General features: G+C 41.7%; 2 protein-coding genes across 2 annotated transcripts in view; one reads left to right on the forward strand and one right to left on the reverse strand.

The window, feature by feature from the left end:
- Positions 1-1,020: 1,020 nt before the first annotated feature.
- Positions 1,021-18,462, reverse strand: LOC115387599 (ankyrin repeat and fibronectin type-III domain-containing protein 1). The gene is made up of 20 exons (XM_030090375.1): positions 18,297-18,462; positions 15,124-15,456; positions 13,688-13,775; positions 13,475-13,654; positions 13,131-13,331; positions 11,980-12,093; positions 11,525-11,622; positions 11,115-11,205; positions 10,651-10,758; positions 9,438-9,537; positions 8,486-8,615; positions 8,206-8,325; positions 7,862-7,968; positions 7,041-7,155; positions 6,662-6,828; positions 5,995-6,172; positions 5,662-5,824; positions 4,471-4,637; positions 2,897-3,101; positions 1,021-2,071 (listed from the first exon to the last, which is right to left on the reverse strand). Exons 2-20 carry the CDS (start codon positions 15,283-15,285, stop codon positions 1,332-1,334), a joined length of 3,234 nt encoding a protein of 1,077 aa, XP_029946235.1. The 5' UTR covers positions 15,286-15,456; positions 18,297-18,462; the 3' UTR covers positions 1,021-1,331.
- A 3,694-nt stretch (positions 18,463-22,156) lies between these two features.
- mei1 (meiotic double-stranded break formation protein 1) overlaps positions 22,157-22,474 on the forward strand; it is a 68,632-nt gene continuing 68,314 nt past the window's right edge. The window contains exon 1 of the mRNA XM_030089257.1: positions 22,157-22,300. Within this exon, the coding sequence (XP_029945117.1) occupies positions 22,157-22,300 (144 nt within the window). The remainder of the gene's footprint in view (positions 22,301-22,474) is intronic.

The raw sequence follows: 22,474 nt of genomic DNA on the forward strand, positions 1-22,474 counted from the left end.
GCCCTCGGTCCTCGTGCTGTAGTCGGTGTTCAACTAGTAATTTTCCCATTTGAAAGTTAGAAAAGATGAACTACTGGTTAGAAATGTCCAAAAACTAGTCAAGTGTACCCTTAGATGCAGTTGTATTGAGATTAGAGATGTAGTATTTTGATCCTGGAGGGCCACCGTCCTACAAGGTTTAAATTTCCATCAGCTCCGGTATGTGTGGTTTCAATGATCAGGCTGGTGACGATGCTTGCATTAGGTTCACGTAGTTGAAAAAGGAAAAACACAAAGATGACTGATGCACTCTGGGACCATCATTCATCAGCTCTGGTCTGCAAGCAGAGAACATGTTTTCTGAAAGAATAATTAGAATAAAGCCAACTGATTGTCAGTCAAGGATTAAAAAAAGAAGAGTGTACATGGAATTATTAGTCTATAAATTAAATGTCATACAGTCAACTAATGTTAAAAAAATTATTTGATGGAGTCTGGTATATTAATGGAAGTGAACTGGACTCACATCAGAGAAAAAAATGCTCTGATTTCAAAATTAACAAGATACATTTGAACTCAGATACACCACACATATATAGAAACATTAAAGATGTTAAAGAGTGTAACAATAAATCCACTATGATCTGAGCTGTAAAGTACACGGTGAACACTGAACCTCCTTTAAATTACTGTTCTTTTATTAAAATTTCAGGTTTGTCATTTGTTGAAAAATGACAGTACATTAAATGTGAACTTCTTAACGACACATTCATACTTTACTGCACTAAAACAAATCAATTTGATTAGAGTTCTACTTATTTATATATTTTAAGGCTATTATTCACATCTTTGGTCTACTTGAGATCAAATTGTTCTCTATGTGACCCCTGAAAAAAATCGGCTTGACACCACTGACTCAAACCTCTACGTTAGAAATGAGCAACAAATATATCATCTCAAGATTTTATGAGACTTTATTTAATGGACATCTAATATTTAGAGCGGCAGGCTTCCATCTCATATTGTCATTAAAGAATTTGAAGAATTTCAAATGATTCCTGGTACAAACATGATTAAAAAGTGATCATCGTGGTATCATTGCCTGCGAAACCAGAATTCTTTTTTCTTTGTTTTTTTTTAATTGTTTTGCTGGCAGCAAAGTCTGGAAGCAGGGAACTCGTGCGCCCAGCAGGGAGCTGGTTTCCCATGTCTGGTCCAGACCAACACTGCCTCCACAGCGTATTCAGGTAATTAAAATGTATCTCATCAATTCAGAAAATCAGAGCATGTTTTTTTGGTTTTTTTTTTTCTGGTGTGAATGTGATAAACGTCAGTAGTAATTGGATAAACTATCAGGATAAGCTGCTGGAGGATCTGTCCCACTCCACCTGGCTCCTCACGGGGAGGCAGCCTCCCTGACTGGGTGCCTGCCAAGCCTTCGTATCCTCCTGCGGGGAGTCCCAGCTCACAGCGGGCGCTCCCCCGTCTGTGTCATTAACCGCCACATTCTCCACCTCCTGTCCCTGCGCCGCCGCGCTCTCACAGTGCATCTCGACCAGGCTGCTGCCGCTGCTGCTGTACTGCAGGCCGGACTGCGACTGGCGCCGGGATTCGCCCGCCGGGTCCGAGCTGAAGAACTTGCTGCTCTCTCCGATCCCCAGCCCGAAGCTCTCCAGCATGTCCATGACGGTGGGGGTGGACGGGCCGCTGGGGTTCTCTTCCTCGATGAGGCTCAGCGTGGGCAGGATGTCCACCAGCTCCGCCATCTCCATGGGCCGGATCACCTCCGAGATGCTGGAGGGAAAGTCCTCCTCCACGATGTAGGACTCCTGCGGGTCCAGGACCGCGAAGCTCGCCTCCAGCTGGGCCACGGCCGCCGGCTCCAGTCCAGACTCGATCAAGGCGCTGGCACACACCAGCTCCGACTGGCCGATGCTCGTCAGGTCCGCGGTCGACTGGGCGGAGATGTCGACCGGATAGCCACCCTTCGCCACCCCTTCCATTAGCACCAGCGCGGCCTCCTCGGGGATGTCAGGGGTGGCTGGAGCGGCCACTTCGGCGGTGACGACGTTTGGCGGGCCGGGTAAACTCTCTGTTGGGAAGGAACGAGAAAAAGGGATGTTTGATTGCTTGAATGGAATTGTCAAGACAAAATGCACTGAGTAACTGCTTTTAAAATACATTTCCAAGTTAACTTCAGTTTTCATGATCTGGCATTTGACTGGACAGATGTACTATAGAAATCCTGGTGGACACCATGATGATTTATACATCAGCTCAGTGGTCTTTTTCTCTGCATTCTGGCAGTTATTTAATTTTCAGTATATCATGAACGATCTCGGACTTGAAGTTATGGGAAGCGCTCAAGTCAAATTCTGTTTTCTCATAAATGCCACAGCTCTTATTAATATAGTGAGAAATCTACAGTAATCTTGTTTTTAAAAAAAATTAAGTGCTACAGAGTCCCTAATACACTGCATTTATCATAATCCGGCTTTCACTCAAGCTTTACTACAAAGCACTTCAGCCACATTCTCTAAATGGATTAAATGTATAAAAGCTTTCATTTTTACCTTGAAAACAAGAATTCTTTTTTTGAACAACTAAGCTCATAAGATAAATTGCCTTATTCAAACTATTCCACTATTATATGCAAATCAGGTCTTTCGGTGAGACTTTTTAAATTGACTTTCCTTGTCACCAGACAGTAAGAAGCTTATCATTAAATTTTAACTAAAGGTTCAACATCTATTGACAGTGCAAAATAATGCCAGCTCTGCCCAAGAGACCCACTTTTTCTAATTTTAATTCAGATTAAAATGAGCCATTTTCATGAATATTTCAAGGTCTTAACTGATGAGTTTTAAACTCTTTGTGTATCTGCATAAAACAGGTGTTTTTCACTTGATCCGTGTACCTGTAATGGTTCTCTGTGCTTGTAACCGATGGGGCCACGTTAGCCTTGCGGTCAGACTCTCCTCTTCCTCCTCGCCGTCGGGGCACGGCGGCGGGTCTCCTCCCATCACCAGGCCCAGAGGCACCGCTCCCACCCACTGCTTGGACCGAACGCACTGGAGACAGTCCATAATCCAGCGGGCGTCCCTCCAGACCACATCCAGACGCTACCAGAGGGGGGGGGGGGGGGGAGAGCACCGAAACATTCATCCAATACCCTCGAGGCCGTCTGCGAGTAAAAGCCTTCGTGTCTTATTCATCTCAGTCATGAAATCTACATGAATCCCAGAGCAAGCAACTGAAAAAGATTTCTTAAAAAGATGTGAGTCAAACTGAAATTGCAGCCGCAGCTATAATTCAGCACTGTTCACTATTCTCTTTTAAAGTGGGTCCATTAGGATCATGTTCACTGTTTTCTTTCTATATATTTTCAGTAGAGCGCTTCATAATTCAAATTTTCGAAATCCTTGGGTATACTATGTCGCCGTTTTGCGTTGGCCTTCAGAATTAGCTTGCACTTGGGAATGTCAATCATTATGTGTACTTTTCTATCCACAGAGCTTAGAATGCAGCATATAGTACTCATACTTATAAGAGTACTTATAGCTTAGCACCTGCATCTTTTTAATTCGTTTTTTTGCTACATACTGATTTGCTTGATGCAATAAAAACAAATATGCGACTAATTCTGTAAACCTGATGTAAATCTGGAGTAAAAAGTAATGTCATTAACTTTCTCCTGCAATAATAATACAGAAATACATTAAATAATTGTGCCAAACACTGAGGGAAGTATTGTTGACATGTTAACTTTCAATTTTTAATACTAGACTTCATTTTGACTTAAAACTCAAAATACAAAAGAAATAAAAAGACGGAGGAATTCTACATTCATAAAACTAGTGCAAGAGACAGTTTATGACTATTTTCAAATACTCCATATGTTTAAGTAACAGTTCAATATGATGTAAGTCAGCGATCTTTTCACTGGGAGGGGTCATGTTTCCGTTCCATGTTTGTCTCCAGTGTCTTTAGTTAAATTTTAACCATGTCGGTCATTTCAGGCTGTTGGCTTCCCTTCCTTGTGTTTGATTGCTGTCCGCCACCCGGATGTCTTTCACCTGTGCCAGAGTGTGTGATTGTCTTCACCTGGTGGCTTTGGTACAAACTGGGCTGTTCTTGTAAGCTCTGGCTGTTGGATCACCCGTGTTACTCTGTTTCTGCTTTTTGTGGACTCTGGTCCCTTAAAGAGTGTTCCTTGTTTTGACAAAAAATATGTGTTTCATTTATTTATTTTTTACAACTATCACAGTGTCTGCACCTCATCCAGTATGTATGAGAGGTTCTAGTAATATACTGGGAAGAAGTGAGGATGCCACTGCCCGGCAGAAGAAAAAAAGGGAAAGACAAATTGTGGTTAACCTCATTATTTGACACAATGGCCTCATTTAATGTGAATATTCAACGCTGCAGCTGTACGTGGTGAAATAAGCATAATGGGTCCCTGTTGGAGTGTTCCTCCTTTGATGGGCTTACATGGGAGAGCTCTGTGATGTGGTTGAGTCGCTCTCGGGCTTCCTGCACCTCCTTCGTGTCCAGCGCCTCCCGCAGAGCCTGCTGGGCCAGATGAGTGTCCAGCTCCAGCCTCACCCAGGCCTGGCAGTACTGGGACAGGAAGTCCCGCTCGTACGTCCAGAAGTGAACTGGTGGACGAGAGGAAAAGACAAATTGCTGCATGCATCAAAGACGCTGGGAGGGAGGAATACTGTCAGAGCTCATTAAACTTCATCAAACCCGTCCTGTGGGATTTCTCAAGCAAGGTTAAAAGAAGAGATGGATTTAAGTTGGAGTAAAGACAAATCCCAACATGTGGTTGATATAGATGATCAAACCACTAATTGGGAGAAAAAAAAAAGACATAAAAGTGAAGGAGCTGTATCTCAGTGTGCTTTGTGACTACATTTTCAAACCAAATTGGCTAAAATATATGATAACCCTTTAGTTTCATTAAAGATACTTTTTCATTAATCTTGATAAAGAGATATATAAATATAAACGGACATCTATTACTTACATCTTGTACTATTGTTTTCTTCCTTGTTCTTATGACACGATTTAGCATATTTACGTCTTTCCAATAAAAATGCTTTTAAGTAATGTTTGATAGAGATTTTCAGTTGTCACTTGCACTGAATGCTCATGTTAGACCTTCACCAGTTCAGCCTGAAATCAAAGTCAAAGAAGCTGCTATTGGTGAAAAGAACACTTGGAATTTAGTATTGAGCACAATTAATTTGGCAGTTCTGCAAGAAGAGAAAAAGAGAATTTGATAATACATACCAAATATTGTGCGATGATTGAGGAATAAATAGACAATTAATTTACAGACACAGAATAACTGGTAGGGATTTTTTTTTTTAATCTGCGGATTTGCAGTGTTCAACCGTGAGTTCTGCAGTAGCCTCCCTACCCTTTTGTGGCTTATTTTTCTCAGCAGTACTTAAACAAAGCTAGTTAAAAACCCAATCTTTGGCTGTGCCATGCAGAAAACGCTAGAGGGCTTTAAATCTGGAAATCCAGGCACGTAGCGTGCGGCTGACAAATGGTGTAACTCCCCCAGTTAATCACTAGTTCGCTTGCTCACTCCCATAGCCGCTCACTCATTCAATTCCGCTTGTTTGTGTCAGTTGTCAGACAGATCGGGCGCAATTACAGTTTTCCACTGACCCAGCTCGAAGATCTGCAGCGGCATGGTGAGGCCGGGCTCCTTGGTCCCCACCAGAGGCCAGTAACTGGAGCTGAAGTCTTCACTGGGGGGCAGCAGCAGCAGCATGGACAGCTTCTCTCCGAACTGCAGCAGCTCCCGGGTGTAGACGCCGTACTGATAGGCCTGCCAGAGACACAGCGGTACGGTGAAACCATTTCATAGGAAATGTAAATGGAAGACAGTTAAAAGAAATATATCAAGCTGAATCCTGAACCGTTTATAAAAGCAACGTAAATGGGTTAGAAGGAGTCTTCTCCTTCCTAAAGTTATGATTGTCTGAGCTTTGTTTTTACCCTGTAGAGGGGGATGTTGAGCTTCGTCAGCAGATGTGCGACCGCCGCTCTCAGAGACCTGATGAAATCCACCAGGCTGCTGTTCTCCACCAGGCTCTCGTCCTCGCTGCTCAGCAGGTTCTGAGCGCTGCCGTTGTTTGCAGTGTAAACGTGACTCTGGAGCCATGTCCACTCCTCTCTGTCACACAGTTAACAAAACACAGCAGAGGCGTAAATTCCGTTTTTATTGTTATGGGGACAATTTACCGAGGGGGTGCTCCGACCAACAGATGTCAAGAGGATGAATGAAAGTCAAAGAGCAAAGTTGTGCTGGCAGGAGAAGGTGACAATGCTTTATATATAATGCTATATTATAATGCTTTTCAGATGGAGGAGGGCAGCATTTACTAATACATGGTTTCATGTAAATAACTGGCACAAATACTTTTAATTTTCCTGTTAAGAGGTTGAACTGCATGGTTTCCCCAAATCATGAATTGTATGGTTATGATTTGATTCAAAAAGATGAAAAAAGAAGGATACATGTCACTTTTAATGCTACAAGAAATTAGGGATTGTTGCAAACTGAGGCCTGTTCCCTGTTAATTGGATGTAACGGTCAGTTTTTGGTTGAGTACGCTACTTTCAACACAGAGTCTGGACTGTTTGCAGCGTCACGCTGTGTTACCTGGACACGTGAGCGTTGTGTCGGACCCGTGTGTGACAGAGCAGATTCGGCAGCCTCTGGGGAACCAGCACCCTGATCTGTTCCACAGAACTGCAGAGTTTAAGGATGCCCACATACAGACCAGACTGCGCCCACTGGGTGCTGTGTCTGTGGAAGGACAGCTTCTCCTGCAACGCAGAACGAAACAAGTGTGCTCAGTGGTAACAAGATGTAATGTTTAGACGCCTCTCATTTCCTTCGTGTTATTGTGTTTGCCAATGCGTTTTTGTCTAATTTCATTTGGGCAAGCGAAATTTAATTCCAACGTAGGAGTTAAAGTACAGCTCAGTAGCACTGGTGTTAGGCTCTGTCTCTCTGTTAAGCGCCAACTCGGGGTCACCTTGAGCTGCTCATAGAGCATGTCCATGGCAGTGGGCTCGGGCAGCAGCGGCGTTCTGCTGCGGTTTTTCTCCAGACGGGCCAGAGGCATCCAGTGGAGCGGAGGGTCAGGAGGGCTGGAGCAGATGAATCAGCAGAGAATGTAACCACATGGAACCACTGATAAGAAAGCTTAATTAATTCATGAAGTAATAACTTGCAGCAACAAGCAGCCGAGCTGACAGGTTGGATAGTCTCAGAATATCGTCTAAGGCTTAAAAGAAAGCCTTATGTTAGGAGCATAAGTAAAATACATTCAGGTTTCACTGGCTGATTTTAGGTTTTTGAAAATTTTATGATGTTCAGTGGGATTTGGTGAGTGTGGGTGGTTGAGTGATTATATGACCATCTTTCAAATAGAAAGAGGAGGTAAACTGTTTTTCTGGATATATACATTATGAAGCAATTTCTCCTTTGAAAAACACAAAACTCACCTTCCAAATTGTATCATTTTGTAATGTAGGGACTTTCATTGCTTTATATTGTATTGTAATCAAATAGCACAGTGTGTATCGGATCATTCATTTATCATTCAATATGAAACTCCTTAATGGCCTATCGTGTTGGATCACACTATTTTGTATTATATAGCATTACTTGGCCTCATATGGTACTACATTGTTTGATATAATAAATTGCATTGCTTGATATAGCAACATAATGTCCTATTGTACCTAATGTATCATATAATAATAAATTCTATTGCCTCATATTGAATCAAAATGTATATTGTCTGTGTGTGTCAAATTTTAACATCATAATGTAAATCAGACTCTTTCTCACCTTGGAGGGCTTGAGAATTCCTTCAGGGTCACGAGCAGTACGTTCCCCTGCCGGTCTTTCAGCGGTTCGTAGTACACCTGTCCCAGGTCCACTGTTCCCAGAGAGGACTTACAGCAGAACAAGTTGCAAAGATGAAATAGAAATGGGAAGGATGAATATATATGAGGATATTGGAGATTATTGTATCAAAACACAGCTGTCAGCACAGGTATGTAGCCTGATTAAGGCAATCCTGGCCTAAATAGCAAAAGTATGAGGGGGAAAAACATGTAAAGAGGAAATTAAAAAAGCAATTAACCCATTTTGATGCTTCTTATCTGAAGGTAAGCTGCTTAACTTCCTACCTGCAGCTGGGAAACGGCTCTTAAAATGTTGTGCCTGTTCTGAAGGAGGGAGGAGGGAGATGAGTGAGCAGAGGAAAGGCCCTGCTGCAGCCAGGGGACTTGATGCCAAGCACAGGACAACTGTAACAAATAGTAAAAACACTCATTAGGATGGCGCGATTAGCATTTAAAACATGAGCTTTACCTGTCGATTAATTTCAACCTACAGTTCCGCTACATGTGAGTATTTGCTGAAGTTATATAAATACAGAAAGTGTGTGACTGGATTGACTGAATTCACCTTCGCAAACCAGAGGAAGTCATGAGTGATGGAGGTGGAGCAGCACTGGATCTCCACCAGCGGGATTTGATCTTCAGCTGTAACCAGGATATTTTCCTTGTGGTAGAACACGGTGGCCAAGTACACACCCCTGAGGAGATCAGTATGAGGCACATCAAACAGAAAAAAAACAAACAAAAAAAAAAAACAATAAATGAGGAATACTGTGTACTGGACTAATGCTTCACATCACAGACAAAAACAAGTCTCACGTCAACAAATTAGTATAAACTGTAAAATTAGAAGAAACCACAAAATGATTGCTCTTGGGAGAAACTTGACAAATATATAAAACATCAATGTGTTCATGGCTTCATGGGAATTTCATTTTAACATTGCCCAGTGGATTTTTAGCATTATCAGATCAAAATATAACATCAGAGATTTTTCAACACTCAAAACAGCCCATAACCACTAAAGCAAAAGTAAAAGCAAGGAAATTAATTTCACAGACAAACATGAGTCATTCTGAACACACTCAGCCGTACACAAATGCCCGGTCTCCAGTTATGCAAATTAGTTCTGCAAATTCAGTTTACGCTATAAGCAGGATTTTATAAACGATGGTTTTGTTGATATTCACACAAGAATCCCCTATCTTGTGCTTTATTAGCTACTGATTCTGTTTCCAGGGGCTCCGCTGATTGCTTGTGGCAGGGAGAAGCAATTACTTGTCACTCGCACCATAACACAGTCCAGCGATTTCAAACATCATCCTGTTCTAAAGATCTCTTCACTGTTCTCGAAGCTCCGGCAGCGTTAATGTAACTCCTGTTCTTTTCAATGACCGTGACAGATAAGAGGATGGACTTGCACTTTGTCGCCTACGCCACTGTAATCACATTCACTTTTCGGCCGTTACTCTTGATGCCCCCAAGGCACGACGGGGCAGAAAGGACAGGTGGAGCTTTACCTCTGCAGGAGACGGACGAACTTGGTGGCCGACTGGAACAGCTGTTTGATGCCTCGAGACATTGACAGGCGCTTGCTGGGACTCTGGGGCTTAGAGCTCTCTGTGGAGAGACAAAAAACAAAACCAAAAAAAAAAGATTCACTTTGGATGAAAAGCACTTAATCTTCTGAAATACAATCACTGCCCACACATAGGATGTTTAACTAGAGGAAGGCAGTAAAATAGTTTTCCTGCAGTGAATAAAACTGATGCAAACAGTATGTGCTGCTGATGCAAAGTGCCGTATGGCTAAAACTAGTTCTACAGTATTAACAGTGATACTAATGGAATTAAAGAAAACACAGTAAAATTGCTCTTTCCCATTTGCGGAACCAAATTTTGATGTGTTTGTTGAACTGAATTGTTGATCGGAAATCCTTTCTTGTTGTTATATGAAAGATCATGTAAACAACTGTGAAACTCAAAGAATGCATAAAATGTTAGCAAAAGAACAAGATGTGCAACTTTGCTATTGAGTAAAATGCCACAGTAAATAAAGCCTTTCCAGAAAGGTGTGCAAGAAATAAACAATATTCAGTTTGTTTTGGGTTTGTTCTTTTTAATTAGTGCATGCAGCACTGCAGGTATAATGGTTGGCACTCTCTCACCTCGGAGAGATAACTCTTAGTCAAGTCTTGGCAATTTGGCCTGTGCTGAGCTTTCCTTGTGTGTTTGTGTGAATCCATAAACTGTGCATGTCAGGCTGTCAGGTTTGTCACACAAACATGTTTCTTGTTAATATTGAATGCACCTGAACTGTTCTGTTCGTGTATATTCATCTCCTGTGTTGAGAAAGCTTAGCTTCATTATGCCAGTGAACACTGTTTGACACAGATTTACAGGACCTGATGTTAGTGATATCCTCATTATAACGAATTACAACCACCTAATGCTTCATGTCAGGTCTGTCATAACAAAGTGGAGATTTGGAATAAGACAGATGATGAACTGTGAGGCTGCGTTGACAGACGATATTTTCTTACTGTAAATCAGGACAGCATGAGCGGCAGTGAAGGTCAAGAACAGAAAATAACTCACAGACACAATAGATTCCTTTTATAGAGGAGACACGAATATTGGAGGAAGCTGTTTATGCAAATTGTCTTCCCTTCGCGGCAACAAACAAATTTGCAGCAAATGTGAAAAACCCATTAACAAAGACCAATACTATCACCTATGAAATATCCTCTGAAATGCGATTCTTTGGCGTCCTCCAGCAGTTTCTTCACTAAACACTCATGGTTTCTGATCTGTGACTTCACTCCAATGCACTCTCTCCAACCTGCACAATAGAGGAAAGACAAACAGAGCATCACTCTCATTTTTGTGCAATTAGGGAAAATCATTCAAGACATCAAGAACTAATTTGCAGGCACGTCCTGAGTGCTGCTCTTTTCTATTTTGGTGATTAGGAAGTGGGAGGGTTAGTGCGAGGGACCATCTGTGTGCTGTGAATGAGAACATTTCTGTGGTGATTCATTCTGAGCCACTGCAACCGTGTCTCTCTACGAAGTTAGACCTGAGATTCAAACATTATGAACATGGATGTTGTTGCTAGTGTGACTATAAGCCATGACTAGATTCCACATGGAGTCTTTTCAAATCATTTATCAAAGTTTTGGATTTCAGGATACTCACTGGAGGGGGCGGCGCTGACCGGAGAGGAGTACTGAGGTGGGCCCCATCCTTTCACATTATAGGCACTTGCTCTCACAAAGTAATGCACTCCCTGCACGTGGAAATGCAAAAAAAAAAACCCCACCATACAATCATCATATATTCACTTTATGCACTGTCAATCCCAGAACCAAGAAATCACGGGACACACTCATTAATAATCCATCTGAGAAAGAACGCCTGTTCAGAAGTGTTCATCACGCAGTAGATGGCACAAGCAGTAAATACCATCTGTGTGTGAAGCAGCTGCTGCACGTATGCTGAACATGATCCGAGTTAGTATCTGCAGCTGCAGTTTAAGTGATTTTTGTTATTAATGTCCACAGATGCCGATGTGTGATGTGTGTGTCGGTACACAGTTCATGACTCACCGCTGTAAGCCCCTTGATTATAAAGGAGGGGTTCTTGGTCTCAGTGACTTGGGCTGAGCCGAGGACGCGTTTGAAGCTGGCGGAGGTGCTCCATTCCACTGTGAGCAGAAAACAAACCCGCTGACTGATTATTCTCTGGCTTTGCTCACAACTCCCATCAGGGAGAAGTACAGACTTGAGTGTTTACACTTTGAGGAACTCGCCGTACCTGAGCTTAATCTACTCTTGGCAGTGAGGTATGACATTTATGCATCTGTAAAACTAAGAAGTAAACATCGAACCTAAACCAAATATATAAATATCAGACTTTAACACCTGCCAGCTAATGTGATGTGAGACTTTATACAGGACCTATGAAGCACAGTAATTATATATTTTTTTTTCCCTGTACGTTGTTTTCCATACATCTGAATGGCCCACGCGTCTCCAAAGCAACTCTTTAATTCTCCACCTACCTCTGTAGCGAGTGATGAGCCCCATGTTGTTTCCTTCAGGCTCCTTGATCATCACAAGCAGAGACGATGTGCTTGTTACCAGGATGGACACGTGGCAGGGCGAACTGGGGAGTTCTAAATACGACATGTGAGGACATCCTGGCGTTTAATGTGTTTTCTGGACTGTATAGGAGGAAGCAAGAGAAAACTGCTGCACAGGGAGAACATACAAACTCCACAAGGAAAGGCCAAGCAGATATCTTGTGTTTCTAAATGCAACTGTATTCTGGCTCTTGAGACAAGCCAAGAGCGATTTTACAGTTTGCTCAACCTAAGCTGGCGTGAACAGATCACACAGCAAGTCAGCATGGTCTGACACAAAATACATTTTCTATTTTTTAATTTAGGCATTTAGCTGACAGTCTCACCCAGGCAGATCTATAATAAGAGTATGTTTATTTTCACTGCATGCAGAAAGAAGCGCTGTGGCCTCATTGCCCTGACAATAACACTGTGATCATTAAACAGTGGGGGGAAAAGAACTGGAAACGCGTTAAGAAAAATTAAATGAGAGCAAAGGAAAGACATTCATGAAGAGCAATTAAAGTGAGCGCTGAGAGGACATCATAGCATAATTTTGGCAAAAAAAAAGAATGAGTTGGGAGCCAAAATGAAGATTCAAGCAGGTTAGAGCAGAGAAGGCCTAATATAGCAACACAGGTGGTGCCAAAGCCTTGAAGGTATTCCAGGTGTGTACTTCCACCCATACATCTACCAGCACCCAGGCTTTATTTGATGCTGGTTTCCAAAGGCAGCTAGAGGAGAGAGTGCAGGGGCATGCCAGACTTCGGAAATGCTGATGACAAGGCCGTCTGTTGCATTTTGAATGAGCTGAAAGGGGCCAGCGGGAAGCTTAGGAGAGGACAGTAAGGAGTTATAAGAGGTCAGACTGGAAATCAGTAAAAGTTAAGCAACACATTGAGCCGAATCAGTGATCACTGTGGTCCTGTCAGCAATGATGGAATAGCTGGAGGGGGAGCCTGAGAATGCCTCATTTGAGTTTTAAGGCACGAGTCCAGTATTTCTAACATTGTGAACTGAAAAGAGAATGGCTTTACTCTGAGTTAGAGTGTCCCAAGATCCAGTTCACAAGCTGACCCAGAACCACTGACCTGTGCTATGGAAGTTCTCTCTCATCCGGCAGTACAGTTGCAGCCTGAGCCTCCAGAGTCGGACGTGTCTCTGAGCATCGGCTTGAGCCTGAGGCCCCGCACCAGCCTTCTTCACTAACTCTGTCCTCCTCTCTTCCACCCGCTTCCCTGCCAACGCCACCAGAGCGTCCAGTTTTAGTGCCCACTCTGCCGGTCGGCACACTGAGAAAACAGGAAACTTTCATTAGTGTGACAATAGAATCATCATCAATACAGTGAATAGTGTTTTATTACTTATTCAGCAGTATTCTGAATCAGTTTCCCCTTAAGGGAACAAGTAAATCATCTTATCATTTAGGACTCACACACAGGGTTGTGTCTTGCGCCCGCCTTCGTCAGCACATGGAGCAGAGGGGAATTATGGGTAAGTGCTGCCACGTCCAGGGGGACCAGACCCTGTTCGCTGACCCTATTCACACCTTTCTCCCTGTCTCTCTCCCAGTCCTTCTCTTTCTTCTCCCCTCTCTCCCATATGCTCCCGCCTCCTCCTCCTCCTCCTCCTCCTCCGCCTCCGCCGCCTCCTCCGCAGCCGGGGTGATCTCTGGACAGGAGGCTCTGCACGGCCAGAGTGTCCTCATTTTCCACCGCTTCCCACAAGGTCTTGTACTAATGGGGGCGCAGGAGAGAGGATGCAGGGGCCACGAGAGGGTTCGCCACAGAGGGGTAGGCAGGTGAAACGGGAAGAGAGGAAAAAAAAAAAACGTTAAAGCATACAAAAAAGATTACAAGGTAGATACAAGGTAAGGTAGAAAACTAACAGATGAAGCAGTAATAAATCATAGCAAGTTAGTATTTTCACAGCAAGATTCTTTTGAATATTTGCAGAAATTCAAATATATATTCAAATGAAGTACAACAAACAAATGTGTATTTCCTATTCCAACGAATGCAAGTGTCTGGAAGCTGCCTGACACACACGCTTAATCAAATCATCCTTTGTTCCAGTTATCCAGTCTAGGCTTATGAGGGACCCGAGCCAATGACATTTGACTATGGGTTAGGGGCAGGACACACCCTGGACTGGTCCCCAGTAGCCAATCAATACAAAGTAAATCAACAGAAACAAACTGCATCAACTGTGGACAGTAATGCACAATTTGGCTAAAAAAAAATGAAGATGGCTGATAGTTAAAAGTGAATTTATTCCTATTGCCTGAGGTTTTTTGACATTCGCATAAAAAAGCTGGTGTTTCTGCCCCTAATCCTTGTTCACCACAGAGGACATGAGTGATATGAACTAAATCACTTTAATTCATATCACAGATGCCTCATAAAACTTCTTGAAACCTATATTAAATCATCCTAAACTAAGATTTTTAATCGCCTACTCCTCTTGCTCCCATAAAATGTGATTATCAAGCCACAGGCCCATAAATCAGATCCAGTATCATTGGAAAGGCTGCGGCGTCCTCTACCTCTCAGCACTGCAGGCCACATGGTTACTGGAATACAGATATGGGACATATGTCCCAAAAATGTGCTGTCAAGACTAAAAAACATCCTATAATTTCTACCATAAAGAAACCAAGCCACAGGGTGTTTTACTCAGCGAGGACACACTGTAACAGGGATGCTGGGAACAAAATGTTTTTTTGGGAGCCACTGTCTATGTTTCCACTTGGCAATACACAGAAATATGTGTGATTGAGACACTATTCTCAAGTGAAGGGTGTCCTTTTTGTTCATTTACTGCCACAAAACTGTCAAATATAATTTAAAACACAGCGCCCATTTAAGTGCTCACCAAAATGAACACGTCAATTTTTTTGGACAAAAATTGCCATATATTAACAGATAAATAAACAAAAAGTAAAATTTTCATTCATTGCAACACTTTACTGGAGTGACAGCGTGTATAAGCTTTGAGAAACATTTGTAGTTATGGCTCAAATTACAGAAATAAGTGACAGCTCAGGAAAACCATTCAAAAAAAACAACACCTTGAACATCTTACAGCATCTGCAGACTTGCTGAGGTATTTGGGGGGGTCCATCGCCATCGCAACAGATGACTCTCCACCCCTCAGTCTGACAGACAGGTTTCTGTAGATGCGCTTGGGCGAGACGGGGCCCAGGGAGCGGCGGCGCTGGGGTGGGTTCCTCATAGACACCGACATGACAGCAGAGGAGCGGAGGGGAGAGGAAAAGCAGAGAGGAGAGGAGTGCAAGGAAAAATGATGAAGGAGGTGTGATAGATGGGATAGGTAGCAGAAAGACCGATTAAGTCTCCCCAACCTAAGGGCCGCAAAGAGGAGAGGGGATGATAAAAGGTAAGAGTCAACAGAGGCCTGAAGTGCAGTATAGTATAGGAATATGATAAGAAACAGAAAGAGAGAAATGAAAACAGAGCATACAGTCAGACTCACACTGTTATTTCAGCAGGAAAGACAATTTTATGCTGACTTGAAGGGTGAGTATAGGCTGAGCGAAGTATTCTGCTGTGTGGGTGGATAAATGGATAAAAGTTACAGTGCCAGTACAGAGTAGATGAAAATGCCTAGGAGCATTTATTTCCGTGGCTCTTACTATTCTCCCTTTTGTTCTTCCCTCATCCTCTATTACGACACAGGGGTTTTATACACTCTGAATGGAGTCCTCCAGTGTACAAAGCAATAGTCCCATCAATCTCATTAAAGGAAGAAAGGCAAACTCATGTGGAAGGGCCAAGTTTCCATCCTCGTAATAAATTCAAATCTCCTCACATCATCTGATAAAAATCCATCGCCGCTGCGGTAATGATGGGTCATTATCAATTCCATTGGCTTTTCATCATTACAGTCACTTTTGTGCCTGAAAATCTGTTTTACAGCTTTTATTTTCAACTCCTGGGCAAAACTCAGTCTTGCAAAGACTTCACTCCTCCTCCCTCTTCAGTCAGCAAGTCTCTTTCCCTCGACACTGCCTCTCTTTTCATCCGTCCGTTCACTCTTCTATCCTCACAAGCCTACAGTTGTGAGTGATTTTCATGTCGCTTCGATTTACGTCACGCCCCGGGCACTCAGATATGAAGAGCATCTTTGTAAGAAAAAAAAAAAAAGGAGGGAGGGGGGGGGGGGGGGGGGATACTCAGACTGTATCACTGCTGGGATCTCTCCATCTCTCATCACCGCTTTGGCGACCGAACAAAACGGCTCACATTTCAGTTTTATTTCATTTCCCTACACGATCAGGTTCAGTCTGGCTGTGTTGAGGAGCTGCACTGTCCTTGTGTGAAAACAAATACTTCCCCCAGTTGGTGCAAGCTGAGGACAGTACATGAGGGCTCTGGTCACAGTGACGCCATGTCTGAACGACACATCCCCGCCGTACCTGCCGGCTCACACAACACCTGCACTGTCCATATATGTAGACAGGGGAATATAGGGGTAATACCAGCCACTGTTATTGGTACCGTTTTCCCTTGTTTGTTTATGATGTCTTACATCAGTTGTGGAAAGTGCTGATGAGACAGTTGAGAAGGGAGATAAGCTCTCGTGTTTACCTTTGTTTTTCGAATGCCTGAAGATAAAACAGGGCAAAACAGGATAAAAAGTGTTTGCAAACTGTGTCAGCATGACAGTCAGTAGAGCTTGAATCGTGTGAGCAGGGCAGTTTTACACATCTTAACCTGTAATGACCCCCCCAACAGCAGGGACAGTCATGCAGTATAGATTCTTTGCGGTTTAGCTGTACGTCAGTTTCTCAGGCTATGTGCTGCATGTTTACGGATGTTTTTTTGTCATTCATCTACCTCCTAAATGGGGTAGCTCTAAAGTTCAGGCGTGTGACAACTGATATTTTTAAACTCAACAACAGAGTCTCACTGTGAGCTGTGATTACGTCAAATGTTGTTTTCTGCAAAAAATACACAGATTTTTGGGGGGCACAACTTTTAACAACTTCTCACCCAACATAAATGATCACAGTTTTTTGAAATGAAACCAACACAGGAAGCCAAAGACAACTAAAATGAAACTTTCCACACAGAAACAATTTTTTACACTTAAGTACTCTCCTACAATTGCTTTTGACGATAAATTAAGGTTAATGATTAGACAAGCTTCAACTTCAATCTAAACTTTTAAGTCACACGGCAATCTTCTCTTCAGTAAAGTTCACTTTTTATTAATGTTTCCTATCCACCGTTTATTTTAAATGAAACTTGCAAATTAATTTATCTTCATTTTTTCGAAATGCTGGAAACCAAATCATTCTTTTTATTTTATTGGTTATTATCAGTTATTCTTCGCATTAGTTTCATAACCTTTATTTGTAATACTTATATTTTTTCATGTTTAACAATACATTTATTTGCCTTAGAATCATTGACAGTGTGCTTAGAATTTAATCACCATTGTTTGAATGAGCATGCTCTGTCATCATAGTCTGGCAGACAACTGGTCTTATCAATGACAACTGCCACAATTTATACTCAATATACATATTATGGGGCCACATCTTCTCTCTTTTTATAATATTTCATTAACTTGCTCATTACACATTTCTACCTCTTGGACTGTGCTTAAATTCAAGCTTCTCTTCCATCTGATTTTAACTTTTATCAAAATAGAGCATTACAATTGATTCATCTTAAATCCAAATTTAGTTTATAGCTTAGATCTACTGCAGAAGTTTAGAAACATTAACAGACTGCTGGTTTACTTTTCTATTCTGAACATCTTTTTACACACCTGTACTCACACAGGCACACATATATACATACATACATATATACACACACACATTTATATTTAAACCCCTTATACATCATCTATTTAAATAAATTCATATTTTATTAAAATCAATTTTAAAAAACAATCTATATCCAAGTGTACACACACTTATCTTGAAATGCATACTGCACACATATAACATACATCCAGTGCAACATGTCTGACAGTGGGTAAGAAGGTACATGTTGTGTTTGTAAGTTGGAATAAACTTTCAGAGACCTTTTTACCAAGACGCATCACAGCAACGTTGAATATTAGAAACATACTTTCCTAAAAGTTTTGAGGAGTAACAAAACTCTCAAAAACTACCAAGCGACAGCTTATATGCAGTAAGTAAACATAGCAACAAGTCAAAAAGCGCCGTCAATGAAGGTTATTTTTTTTTTTGTAAAGAGAGACACTTCCTATTTTCTTACCGTGTACAGATGTTTTCACTTTCTCTCTCTCGTCGCTGCTCCGCTACTTAAGCTCAGTTCGTCCATATTTTCATACACCTCTGCCTTCCGCGGTGATATAGTCCATTGTGCCGCTTTGGGAAACTTTTCCCCTCTGAGAGCGACTCGCACCTGAACGAGCGCAGCAGCCGACCGGCGGAGCAGAGTTTCCTCTGCGCACACGCGCACGCCCACGCACGCAAACGCTCACACACGAATCTTCCTCGTTCCTCCCTTTTTCCAGTTTTTTTTTTTTTTCTCGCTCAAACTTTTTTCGAACCACAATAATAAAGCCGGATCTACATGGCTTCAGTGTTGCATTTACAACCTATTAGAGATCATTTTCGGCAAATTCTAGTAATTTTGTAACAAAGTCTACGAGTTATAAGATATTATTTAAGATGCATGAGCGGACTCTATATGTGACCAAAGTATTTTCATTTTTGCACATAACACTTGTCTGTCATTCTCATCTAAATGTCACTGTCACAGGAAACCATGGCCTCATACTGTGAATCCAGCGATGACTGAGCAAAGTGTGGGTTGAGGTGAGTAGATAAAAAGTATATGGGGCCGTATTAAGACTCACTCAACACCCCCGCAGATGCAAGCAGATGCAAGCTGTGTAGGTTGCTGAAATGAAACGATCACACGACAAACTGATCTGAGCGTGCATGTAGTGTTGGGGCAGCTGGAGACAGGAAGTGGCAGAATAAAGCAAAGAAGAGAGAGACTGAGGCCCTGCAGAGCTGGGGAAAATGCTTGAATGTTAACTTGCCACTTATGCATGGACAGAAACCGCTTCTGTTTGTCTCTGCAATTTGCCATTGGAGCAGATCCCCGAAGGATTGCGTGTGTGTGACCCAGTTGTCAAGTGGAGTTGATAGATGTGCGACATGTCCCACCTGAGCAGCGAGGAGGGCTCTGCGTCTCGGCCCCTCTGATGGCGTTTGTCTCTCTCGGGGGCCAATAAAGCTGTGCAGACTGATGGCTCTAGCTCTGCTCAAGCACAAACGGAGACTTTCGAAACAAATAATAGCCCTCCCCTTCTCGTTAAAAAGTCTGCCGCTCAGTCAACCAAACCAGGCATTGACCACTTCCTGCACACAGTATACAGTTTGCCTCCAGTATGCTCGCTGGAGAGTAACTCCTGTGCACGATCACTCACAGCTGCACGTTGAAAGAGCTGAGGGGATTTTACTTTGTGTGACTACACTCTGACGTGCATTGAACTGTTTAAAAAGAAGTGGAAACAGAATTCAAATTGACTTGTTAGCAGCTGATGCTCGCCCCCACACACACATACACCTAGCATCACACAGTAGATCAGCTGCTGAGAGGCTTCTGTTGTCATGGCGATGTCCAAATTGTGGCCTTGCTGATCACTGATAGTGCACAACAAACTCAAACAACCCGCCTTGCTGCACGCTCACAGCATATTGTTCATTAATGTCTTTGCTCTGAGAGTTAATTGATGCTCATGCATTGCTCTGGCAATTATGTATTAAATTTGCACAAAAATGACATCGGCACACTCGAATAAAATTTTCATGGCGCAACTGTTTATGTGACTGCTTCAACATAACTGTGAGTGCAATTTGTTCAACGAAAGCAGTTGTGAAGTAATTCCACAAACTTTTTAAGGGTAAGAAAATAAAATGATCTTTGTGTGGCTCCTTCATCAATCACTGCACATATAGTGAACAGGATATTTGGTTTAATTAGCAAAGCATTAAAAAGTTAAGCAAAGTCTTTTCCTGAGTTAAGTAGAAATTGTAGGTTATTTACATGTTTGAACATTGAATAGACAAATTTGTCTCTGCATTATCATAGCAAATTACTGAACAACAATATGTAAATACTGTCATTATTTTCTTTTATTAAGTCATTGGGTATAAATAATTCAAGTTGTTTCATCAGTTTTACTAAGTTAATCTGCATTTATTAGTTTTGCAATTATCTGAAAAATGGATAACTAGTCTCCAAAATATAGTAAAGCTATTTCTTAAAAGTGTCAACAATAAAATGCATATCGATTATTTGAAGACAGCTTTAAAGTATTTAGAATGTCATGAAAAATCGATAGGCTCCGGTGCTCTGGACCCTGAATTCAAGTTGTATTTTGTATAAGACCAATTTGACCCGATCTGGATCACTGCAACTACTTATCAACAAGAAAAATTGAAGAAAACACACTGGCAATATAGTGACAACACTACCACCCGTACCAGAGCAGAGAAACAATTTATATATGCTATACTTCCCCTTTAAGGACTCCTGCAGTCTAGCCCAGTTGCCCTCTATCTTTTTTTCAGACACATATCTCACATGAATTCTTTGTCACCCAAGTACACCTCTGACAAGGGCAAAATATCTTTGGCCGAAAAAGTCTATATAAGGAAGCATAACAGTGTGCCGTGTCACCAGAGTTTGATTTATCAAACAATAACCCTGTAATGAAAAAGCCTGAAAGTCATCTCAAGATTTATGGCAAATCCCTTGCTTTGTGTCAACATGACATAAAAGATACTTTTGTAGCTACATTTAACTGAGTCATTTTGACAAGTTTTAACCAACAATTTAGTGATTTAATTTGCTGCTCTCTTCTTCTGTGAGAGTTTCAAGTTCTTGTGAACCTGAGGCACCCACAGAGGATATATTTCAGATTTTTTTCATTCCCTTCATTCGTGGTTGATGTGGTTGTGCAAAGGTTTTCTTTTATCTCTGATCTGATAAACATGAACAGCTCATCAAAATATTATCATTTTGAGAAGTATTTGGACCAGAAATTGAAACAGAATATAAGCCAAGAAAAAAAGGAATGTGGCTCTGATTTGGTGAAGCTCTGAGTTTGTATTAAATTGACCGAAGGAGAAAAACAGAATACAAGTGTGGTCTTACTATTTCTTGCATCTGAGCCATATCCGACACACAACAACGGGCTGCTCAGAAACCACATTTTCACACTGAAATGTCACTGAAAAAAGGTGAACTGTGGCCCAGATCTGGCAAAAACATGATGAATTCAGTTGACATGTGGGATTCCTCTGACTATCTTATGGCACTGATCCAGCAAATGGGAGGATCATCCTTCCAAACAGTTTATGGACGAATGAAAGCTTCTTGAAGCAAAATATACAAGCCAAATCCAGGCCACAGCAATTCTACCATCTGTGGAAAAGCTGTTGATTGCACTGAAAATGGGACTGCTTAACATCAAACATACTGTAGCTTATTGGAATTGTTGAGTTCTCATTTATTAAAATATTGTGTGGCCTTATTAGGACTTATGTGGGACTGTTTTTTTTTTTTTTTCTAAGCAATGATGTGCAAAATTTTAGCACACCAAAGTACCAAATTTGAAGAAAAAAGAATTGCCACATATTTCAAAATTATTTTAAAAATCGAATTTTAGTTGTTGCATGATATCTGCAGACTTTAATAAAGTCAGTTAAAGATATTTGTTCTTATTGGACTGCCAACCCTGGACTCTGCATTGTTCACGTTTGTTAATAAAGTTTTGAGTTTTGAATGTAGATTTGTGAGGAGAGACTGAAGGGTTTTAAGAAAGCATCGTTTTACAGGTTAGTTCACGGTATTATAAATTTGTTTTGGTGAGATGGCTTCCAAATACTGTTTTTTTTTATTAAATCTTTCAAAAGAAAATGAATGATACTTAAGAATTAAGAGTAAGTTGCCATTTACGATATGCTAGTGTGCTACATTTTAATTAGCTATTCAAGCTAGTTAATAACTTCTTGTTTGTTTTTTCCCTCATCTGTCTGAGCTACAAGGTAAACATGCAGCCTGTGGTTTTCTCTCCAATAGGTGAAACGACCGCGATGACAAGCGGGGACATTATTTATGAGAAGATCCACTTCAGACATGACCCGAAATGGAGCGGCCGCTCCGGGGCTGCGGAGGGCGGCGGCCTGTTGCTGTGTGTGGCCTGTGTCATCGAAATGATCCAGTCTCCAGATGTCGCGGTGAGAAACACGCTTATATCAGATTTTAAAGGACTGAGCGGCTTATATACTGCTAAAATAAACCCCATCCACAGGTCTGAGTATACACCGTATTGTCAAAGGTCAATCAATCAAAATCATTGAGTTCAGGTGTTTCAATCACATCCACGGCAAAAGGCGCAAAAAAATCAAGGA

Source organism: Salarias fasciatus, chromosome 4, assembly GCF_902148845.1.
Source record: "Salarias fasciatus chromosome 4, fSalaFa1.1, whole genome shotgun sequence".
Lineage (NCBI taxonomy): Eukaryota > Metazoa > Chordata > Actinopteri > Blenniiformes > Blenniidae > Salarias > Salarias fasciatus.